This window comes from Mycetomoellerius zeteki, unplaced genomic scaffold, assembly GCF_001594055.1.
Source record: "Mycetomoellerius zeteki isolate Tzet28-1 unplaced genomic scaffold, Tzet1.0 scaffold421, whole genome shotgun sequence".
Lineage (NCBI taxonomy): Eukaryota > Metazoa > Arthropoda > Insecta > Hymenoptera > Formicidae > Mycetomoellerius > Mycetomoellerius zeteki.
Window position 1 is genome coordinate 1053978 of NW_017257416.1, and position 10602 is coordinate 1064579.

General features: G+C 34.9%; 1 protein-coding gene across 1 annotated transcript in view; it reads left to right on the plus strand.

Annotated features, from left to right (window-relative positions):
* LOC108726446 (cell adhesion molecule 2) overlaps positions 1-4370 on the plus strand; it is a 90050-nt gene extending 85680 nt beyond the window's left edge. The window contains exon 9 of the mRNA XM_018454019.1: positions 3831-4370. Within this exon, the coding sequence (XP_018309521.1) occupies positions 3831-3913 (83 nt within the window). The 3' untranslated portion in view covers positions 3914-4370. The remainder of the gene's footprint in view (positions 1-3830) is intronic.
* The last annotated feature ends 6232 nt before the right edge of the window (positions 4371-10602 follow it).

The following is a 10602-nucleotide window of genomic DNA, read 5'->3' on the forward strand; positions in this document are numbered from 1 at the left end:
GAGGATGAGCGAGAGAGAGAGTCAGCCGGCGCCGATCGGAGTTAGGTCGAACAACGCAAGGTAGGAAGGAGAGGACAGGTAAAAAGAGGCAAAGCAAACCGGAAAAGACGTCGAACGACTCGAAGAAATTGCTCTTAACGATCTTCGATTTTCTCGTTAGACGGAATCGTTCTTGGAAGCGCTCTACGCGACGGCCAGCGTCGCTACGCCTCCTGCATTTACCGCCGAGCTAGCTACCTATAGCTCGAACCTCCGCCAACTATCAGTTTTTTTTCTATCAGCGGCCACCTTTCGTCTCCCCGTGTCACTCCTCCTACCTACCTCATCCCCTTTTTCGCGCAACCTCTCAAATTATCCTTCCGCATCCCCTTTCCTTATTATTCCTTTAACCCAGTCACGGCTTAACTCGGTCACGACGTCGTCAATCCTACCAAAAGGCATCCCGTTCTTGGTCGGCTTTAATCCATTTTAATCGGACGGGATGAGTTAATTTTAAAATGTCCTCGTAATTTTACTCTTGCATATTTTGTTATGTAATTATATATTTGTACTCTGTCGAGTAGAATTAAACCGCGAACATTTATTATGCGCAAAACCCTGCATATATCTGTCGTTACTAATTTACGATAAAACGTATGGATAAACTGTCACAAAATATAATTTATCTAAAAAGTTAAAATATTTTGTAGTAATGTAAATATTTAAACAATTTTTATATATACTTATATATTTTTAAATTATTACAAAAACTGAAATTGGAATTAAGAATTTAATGTTATACCTTATTACCGATAATTATGTTGTATTAATAATTTGGACTAAAAAATGATAAAAAATGGAACGCTACGATAAGAAGCAAAAATTGAAGATAAAAATTTTAGAATATGAACATGTTTACACTGTCAAATTTAATATCAAAATGTATTAAATTTGAATTAATTTTAATTATTTCGTAAATGATATCTGCTCTTACTCAATATGTCGTTAATTTAATTAAAACACTAAAGTTAAACAACTTAACCAAGAAAATGTATTAAATTTAACTCGAATTTAGTTTATTATTTACTGAGTGCATACGTTAATATAGACGTGTTTACTTCGAAACTATAAAAATGGATTGATTCACACATTTTGACACGTATGGAAGTTGAAAATAATAAAATTTTATTTATCAAGGGATTCGGTTGCCATTACTCCCTTTGATATTCAACGGTAGATTTTATCATTTCTTTTGCAAAAATCATAGGGAAGATAACCTGTGATAGATCAATAATTTCGATATACAGTATCGACACTCGAACCTCTCTTCTCCTTTAGTGCGTTGCCTTTGCAACTATAGAAAGGAGAAAGACCGTACGCGCAAAAAAAAACTTTATTCCTCACAAATAATAACCGAAACGCAGCGACAATAGCTCTGGCTGGGTTATGTTGTATTGATGGCTGATATTGTATTTCTCTTTATATTTCCGGAATGAGTTGAATGCCGTTTCTTTCTATCCGAGTGCGGATAGAAATACCGCACACATTCGTTCGTTCGTGGCAAAAAAAAAAACGGGAAAAGGACGTGAAATAAATCTGAAAACTGTACCGAATAGACGATTTTCAGTAGCTCAATAGGGCCTCAGAGTTATGTCATATGAATGATTCGTATTGTCTGCCTGTTTACGTTGCCTGAATAGCGGCCACATTGTTTCGCTTCGCACGCGATGTATGATGGTCAAGTTGTCAAACGTCCATGATTCCCACATTTTCTACGTATACGGAAACGTAACGCGGACTCTCATTCGGTTTTATTCGGTCGAACAATTTCTCATCTCGACGAAATTATTGAATTATTTCATAAAATTTATTATTATAAAGAAAAAAATGTATTGGATTATTACTATTCATTTTAATAAATGAATAGTAATTAGCCTCAAATACGGTCTAGATAACATTCTATACCAATTTGTATGAATACAGGATAATTTTTGCGTTAAAACAGTTGTTTATATGGCACATATTTATAATTCATCATATATACGCAGAATATTAATTTTTTATGTTGTTCAACCACTTCCGGCTAAATTTTGTTATTTCACGTTTTGCGCCTGTTTTAGCATAGTTGAAATAGGATAAGAACACAATTAGAACGGGGGAAACTGTCAGCGTTAAGGATGCGTAGTAGCGAGTACAAAACTAAGGATGTCGTTTGCAAAGTCGTTCATCTCGTTACGAAATGTATCCGAAAGTTACACACGTTTCAGCTAAACTACTATTCCTCCAAAGAAAACTAGCTTATCGAGTTATCTCAAAGCATTCGTGCGTGACGAAGGTAACGATACCAATTCTAGGCTCCTATACCTGTCTTCTGTCTAACAATCTATTTAAAATCCGTAACTGTCGCTGTAGATTGTAAATAGATTAGATATGCACGCGAATCTCCAAAGGTTCAGATTTTTCTTTTTAAAATATGTGTAGGATGAGATGATACACACAATTTTGAACGTGATTCAATTCTGAATGAAATAAGATTTGTATCCACTTTTCGAGATGCAAGTTTGGTTTTGTCTTGTTTGATGGTACTCTTTAATACTCTCCTCACAATAAGATTAGAGTTACCAAACTTAAATCTTGAAATTGGATTAGATCTTATTCCGTTCAGAATTGTATCATGTTCGAAATCAGACTATCTTACCCTATATTGAAGCTTTATAATTATTCAATTAATACCTTTGCTGCATACACTACACATACTTTAAACATCAAAGGAGCAAGTAGTACCTTTGAGTTAAATAACATTTTATTATTTTTAACTTCCATGTAGGTCAAAATGTAAATCAATCTGTGGTTTCAAAATAAACAACGTCAATATTAACATATACACTTAGTAAATAATAAATTAAATATTTGAGTCAAATTTAATACAGCTTCTTTGAGTTAAATTATTTATCTTTTTGTTTTATTGTTCGTTGAATTAATGACATATTGGATAGGAACAATTACGACCTACAGAAATGATTGAAAATAATTCAAATTGGGTATAATTTGACATTATGAATTTAAGTACATGCAGTATACACATACACATATACATATAAAGAAAGATAGAATCTGTATATTCGTCCAGGAATTATATAACATTTTATATTTCAGACTGCTTCTGATATAAAAACAAATCGATTTTCTAACAAAACCTCGTGATTCAATCATAATTTTTATCGTTATTGGCTGCTTTCAGCAGAACAGTTTTTATTTTGCAACTATTGGAAATTTTCTCCTCGATGATTGGATTATACTTTTAGATCTAAAAGAATGGTCTTATCTCAATAGACAATCATAAAACGGGTGCAAAACTGTTGTGTTCTACTGAACACAGCCATCGATTTATTTTTATGGCAAAAGCAGCGCGAAATAATAAATCGTTACGTAATGCTTGAAATTATATGTAGATACCATATTTCTAAATATTTCTTTCTTTATTGATATCATCGATATATTAAGGGAATTTACGCGGGTGAAAGTTTCCTATTGCACATTAAAATGTAATCTTCGCTTACGTATCTGTGATTCAAATAATTGAATGTCATAATTATTAAATTGTCACTCATATTAAAGTCATAATTTTTCTTGCTCGAGACGGAAATTCAATTGTCACTAGAATAAACTGACATGAGTATGCAGTGATATAGCAAATAATTCGTGATAATTCTCTCATTAAGAGAAATTATCAGAGAATTCTAGCGACTCAAACATCTAACAAATTCGCCATGTTTCAACTGTCTATCTATCAAAATAGACGAATCGAAACAAAATTTGCGCTAACAATTTTTTATTCCTTCGTGTTTCAGTTCAAGGTCTCGCAACCCTGACGACACCGTCGCTGTGTCTTTTGGTAGCTGTAGTATTACAACGATTTCTGCTGCCTGTGTAGAATCTTCCGGCGCGATGAGGGCATCAAGCTGACTAACGCGAGAGAAGAATGGGAAAGCGGATCACGAAGGAACTGGAAGGCGAAAAACGACCAACGTTTCGTGACGAAAGACAATCATATCTTAATACTGCGACGAGAAATCGGGGGATTCGCGACTTGTCGATCGTTATCGCAACGGCGAATAGCCACGCGTCTTTGCGATTTTTGTACGTCGCTGCGCCTTCTCGTTAGACCGAAGGAAATGATCCGCTCGTCATTGCTCTCGAAAGTACATTCCCCCATCTCCCCGCATAAAATTCTAGATAGTCCAATTAACTACGGAAGAAAATACGCGATAACCAAGTGGGCATCCACAAAGTTCTCGCACGTGCGAGGAACTCCTCTTTGACGCTCGTCTATTCTGTTAGGATCGATATCTGCGTCGTTACTCGTAAAATAGATTCAAATCGGCTGCACTCAGGGGTTCAAACTTTCGATAACGAGAAGGAACTTTTCGAACTTTCCACCTTAACGATATAAGTTGGAAAATGAACTGATTCTATAGCCGTAAAATAAAATTTGAATAAAATTTCATTAACAAATTATTATGGATTTAACAGAAACTGAAAATTGGAATGTCACATTTGATACTATTATATAAAATGAAACGTTGATTTCTTACTTTCCTCGGAAGTTCGAACTCCGCATGAATCTTTATTTTTTGTTAATAGTTCACAAAGAAGTACAATCAATCGGAATCATGGATGAGAAATGAGATTTTATGCCGACAACGGGAAGAAAAGTAAGTAATTCAATACTGTATCAGAAATAACACTCGCGAGTTAATTAAGAATTTAAAGTCTACACCAAGAAAATTTAATGAGATAAAAATACATCCAATGATTCTGATAATGGCATATATCGATTCCTACAATTTTCGTTACAATGCGAGACAATTTGACATTTGCGATATTTTTCCGTTGAAATAATAAGCATGCAAATTTCGTGTTTTGTATTTTCGTTTTTCGTTTCTTTTGCTTATATTTGAATCATAAAAATAATTTAAAAATATATAATTTGAATAAAAGGACAGAAATGATAACGTATACGGAAAAAATATCTCGGGGAAGTAGCTTTAAAAAACGATACATAATTTTCTGGACGTGATATATTGCAAGTTTTTAATTTGCAAATCTTCCCGTGATATAATGTTATGAAATTTTCGCAACCAGGAGAAATCAATTTAAAAGCGTCGAGAACGTTGTACCTCAGGGTTCGAAAACCTTCTCAGCGTGATACCGTTGTCAGTGATAACGGGTGCAGCAGTTGTCGAGATGCAATCGTTATCGATTGTATACGTGCCGCGGTTGAGTGTAAATATATACAACAAGGTAGGCACACATTTTCATCGAGCCCCGTCGTAAGCTTCCTTCATTCTAATTATAACTTTTAATTGATACGTGTAATTAAAATAATAAGCCAAGAAGAAACGGATCTCCAATTGCACAATCACCCTCCCTTTTTGCTGCATAATACTTTATCACGCCGAAAAATCCACTAAATGATTAAATGCAAAAAAGAGAATCTCTCTGGGGTGAACAGTAATCCAGAAGTGCATTTATTATCACAGAAAAGAATATCGTTACAAAATCTTGAAAGAATTTATTCATCGTTATATTATAGATACCTAATGCTCCCTCCATCAGTTTTCGTCGTTATCGTTTTATATGTCCACAAGTCATCCAAGAATTATTAAAATTCATATTATATTTAAAATCGAAAACGTGATAAACACCGTAGTTCGTAGTTGATCGAATTGGAAAAAAAAAACAAAACGAAATTGAAAAAATATTCATATTTCAACTGAATGTTTTATCTAAAAATATTTTGAAAAACATTTAATTATTTTGTATTTAACTTTTATGAAAAGATAAAACAAAGTTTATTCAAACACTATACGATAACTTATTTATAAATTTGTGGTAGTTGGTTAATCGATTACAAATAACATCAATGAACGTAAATTCGTGAATTGGCAAATAAAAAAATCATAGCCTTGTACAAAAATTAAGGAGTTCATTGGCTTGCTGTTTGCTCTAGGCGTTTCAACACCTGCGAGATTGTACAAGCGCATAAAATGCGTAACGAACATCAGCGCTGCAGTATGCGCGAAGTGTTTATTTTTTTTTAACGCATAAACACACACATGTATATAAACATATATGCACGAACGGTAGCAGCCGCCATCAACGATCACGAGCGATCGGAAAATATGATTCATACGCGTAAGCCGATTAATTTACAAAGTTCAACGTACACACGGCTGACGTAGATATTTATACAGGACTCTCCGCGGAAATGCGTTATTTTTTCACCCGAGATTAATAGTTGTTATATTTCCGCGTCCCGCTGTGTTTTCGCGTGTCTCGCTGGTACAGTTGTGCGTCGTCGCGATCAACGGGTCGACGTAAATTATAAATAAATGTTCACATAATAAATATAATAGCCAGAATTTTAGAGTACAGGAGCGTCAAGAATCCATTACATCTGCAGGATATCGAGATCTCAAGGAAATGGATTCGTATCCAAAACTCGAACGTTCGTCTTAACGAGAATATTAATCGAGAGGATATTCACAGACTATACGATTAAGATACCGTTCATTAAAAGATTTAGTTAACGCTTTCAAGAGGACGACTCGATAAAATATTCAATTTGAATTCCGAGTTGTACGAGCGATATCGGTCTTTGCCTTCATCGCGAATACAATCATCTTCCATAATCCACAGAAAAGCCGTTCGTAACTGTACGCGAAACGATATCTACATAATAGCCATCGAACGCATTTTCGCGTGTGATTTGCGTCGTTAGCCTTATTATCGTAATTCTCAGTTATTCATATTCCCAGCTTGCGTGGAGAATTTCATGACAAAATGTGATACGTTATTGGTGATGAAAGCATACTGAAATGTTATATGCACGCGTTCAGAAACAACATTATTGTTTTCTTTGTTTCGCTTTTCCTCGGCGCGCATATCGATGGCAACATGCAACAAATACGACCGTTAAGCTTTTCCAGTTTCATGCTTTCTATCTCGGAATCGATAACTTCCTAGGTAACAGCAGCAAGATCTCTCGCGATCATGGGACCGTTCGCAGGATGCGCCGCATTTATACAATGGAGTCGCGTGAAATTATAAAGAGGAACGGGAATATGCGAGTCTTCGTTTATAGAAATTTCGTATTGTGCTCGGTTTGTTGACGAATGTTGAGTCGAGCGCAAGCAGAATGCGTTTCGATGGATAAATACAATTTACGAGATGAAAAAAAAAAATTATTCTACGTACGATTTTTAATGAGATATAGCGCGCGTGTGGAAGGTTCTGCACGATCGGGATGTCTCTTTGGCATGCAAAAGACCCGTCAGAACTGTAAGGTGGAAGGTGAAGTTTCGAGTTGAGAATTTGTCATTAATTCTCAGCAACGTGCTGCGTCATGGCTTAAGAAGGTAATACGTCATCACGACAGGACGAAGGTATATACACCGTTTTAATTACGTATATGTATAATAGTGCATCACTATACATTTATTTGGTTCAATTTCTTTTTTTATTTCTTTTTTGTAATTACTGTCAGATATATGTTGGTGCAAATAGATAACTATTTTCCGGTATGTTATGTGGATAAGCTTCGATATCCAGACAATGTAAAAAGTACAAAATCTTTTTTCAAATACAAATTATTAATACTGATTAAAAATTGAGAACAGAGAGCGCAGAGAATATGTGTGTGTGAACCAACAATACTCAAAAGTCGAAATGATCGCTCTGACGTTCAGATTTTAATTCGTATATCAGTAAAATTTTCATATAATTATTATTATCTTGTACGTTTATCAGAGAAAGGTTTTTTAAATAATAAATGCAGCCAGACGTTTTAATACCTCATTTAATAGAGAAATTTCGCTGCAGGTAGCGATGTATAAATTCTGCATTACATTCACCGTCGTTATTTTCGACCTCCAATTATTACACTTAGCTACATATAGTTATAATAAACTTCATCGACACGGTTAAACGCACTCGATGTACAAAAACTGTACCTAGCTGATACGTCTTTTCTGATTACGACGCGAGGCACTTTATATTTACATATTCCGGCAAGCTTTAGCTTTTCGTTTGCTTTGAAGTTGAACGGCAGTATGTTTTGCGTCTTATCGGGGACATATCTCCGATATTTACGGCGGCGTTGGCCGAGCAAAGAATTGTACATACCCTTGTATATAACTGCGCTGTAATGTATAATAGTAAAGAATTACTCTCGAATGGAGGACTGAAGGACTTCGCATTTCGGAAGTCTCGTGTGTGATTAAACGGACGCGGGGATGTCAATCTCGCGTCCGATAGGAAGATAACGGATATTTAGCCATATTGTGAAAGTGTTCAAATGGCGGGTCCCGAGTGTCGCGGTGGGACATCGCCAGTACAGATAAAGAATATACGCGAGAAAACGTGCAAAAACGCGCCCGTATCTTCGCTCGCGAGGCGAGACGTGTAGTTATTAAAACAGAAGAAAAAATAAAGACGATGTACTCGATGTTAGCTTTCAGTTGTAATGAGCTTCTGAATACACACACGTATACACACATACACATACATACACATACACAGAATAAAAATACCGATGCGGAAATAAATATACATATGTACCTCTGTACACATTTGTGTTTTTAAGGTGGTAAATGCACGAGAGGCTCTTCGCCGTCGCGACGACGAAGAATCGAGCGTAGGCGTTCCGCTTATTGAGAATCAGGAAAAGATTATATCTACGAAAAAGATTATGTTCTTATGTGTATGGCCTAATGTATATATCTCGCGAATTTAGTAATAAATCATATTTCATTATACCTGCCTCTTTTATTATCCCAAAAGCTCACACAAATTGATATCGGAAAGCTTGTGATATTGATTATTGCTAAAGTGATGATATATAATATGTATGTATATTCTTTCTTTATACTTTCAGATCGCACGAAAGATAGGATTAGTCCAAATCAAGATTAAAAACGCTCGGTCTTTCGTTACGAAGACAGTTTAAGTCGCGGATTAATATAAAGTCGTTAATTATTATTTATTCCGCCAATAGCTGACTCCACTTTGTGAAACAATTCTGCCTCGTATTCGCGGATCGTTTGAGAGTCGATGGGACCCGATGGAGAATAAACGCGTCAGGAAATCGCGATTCTTCGTGTTCAGGGATAATTGTTGGACGCAGACGGGAGAATAAGAAAGAGAAAGATGCATGGGATGAGCCAGATAGAATTTGAAATCTCCGGTCGGTGTAAACGGTTGGTCTATCGGCTCTTTCCTTGCTCGGCTGATCGTAGACCGCCGGAAAGCGATTAACGCTAACGACTCGTACGAAATTCGCGAAAGAGAGAAAGATGGAGAGGGACGAAGAAAGACAAGAGGAAGGAGAGATGCATGCCGTCGTTTGAATATGTATCGATGCATATTTTACAGAATGCTATCAGAAAAGATTTTCGCAAAATCCCGAAATCCTGCAATTCGAAACAAACCAAAGCTGGGCATCGCGTTTGTCGCATTGGTACGATATCATAGCAACGATGGCTGTAATATCGAGTATAATTGTAATACAGTTACATTAATAATAGCAATACCATGGCTGATCACTGAGCGTTGAGATATTTTCTACGCCCGCACGTGCCGTAACTTCGGAAATAAGCATGAAATTAATTACCGTTCACCGGCATACCACGTTAACCGTGCTTGTTTAACATTATTATTCACTGGCGCATACCAAACGGTAACTGCGTTTATTTAAAGTTACGAGTTAAGTTATTACATGAGAAGATGCGATATGCATTATAATATGTGCGCTATTCTGTTTCGTGTTTATTTGTATTTGTATGTATATAATACATATATATTGCAAGGTATACGTATATTTTATATTATCCTGTTAGAGTAAAAATTCCGATATACATACATATATGCCGTACTTATCAAAAACTTAATTTATCAAGTGTTATTTATTATGTTTATAAATATAAATGTATAAATAAATTGATAAATAAATTATACACACTAATAAAAATTTTGTACAGCTATGAAAAAATTATTACGAATAAAAAATATTTATTTTTCATATTTGAAAAAAAAACTTTTTAAAATCCTTGCATTTTTGTTATATATCTCATAGGGATAGGATGATGAAAAATTTACAAATAATTTAGAAACAAGACGAAAATGACACAATAACTTACAAAATGTGTCTACAATATTTTATAATAAGAATAATAAATATCTATATGTAGTAATAGATAATAATCTTTTGCATATATTACAAGTGTTATGACATGAGGTACATGTTTCACGTAATGCATTTATTTAACGCACTGAATCCAATCTGCATACTTTATGTGCTTTGAACGTAAATCCCGCCCGCTAAAAATGTCGTATATTTCCCCAAACAGATGGAATATACAAGACATCAAGCTAATAAAAAATACAAGAGCTAAGCTTGTATTTTGCTATACTTCATTCTTTACTATTCTTCTATACTTATATATCAAATAACCATTAAGCCTTTTGCACTCCCTATAGTAATCATTTTATGTAGGTTATAATACCATATATAGTTGTGTTATTTACTAAATTAACAAATCGATTTAACTGTCAATGATTTTA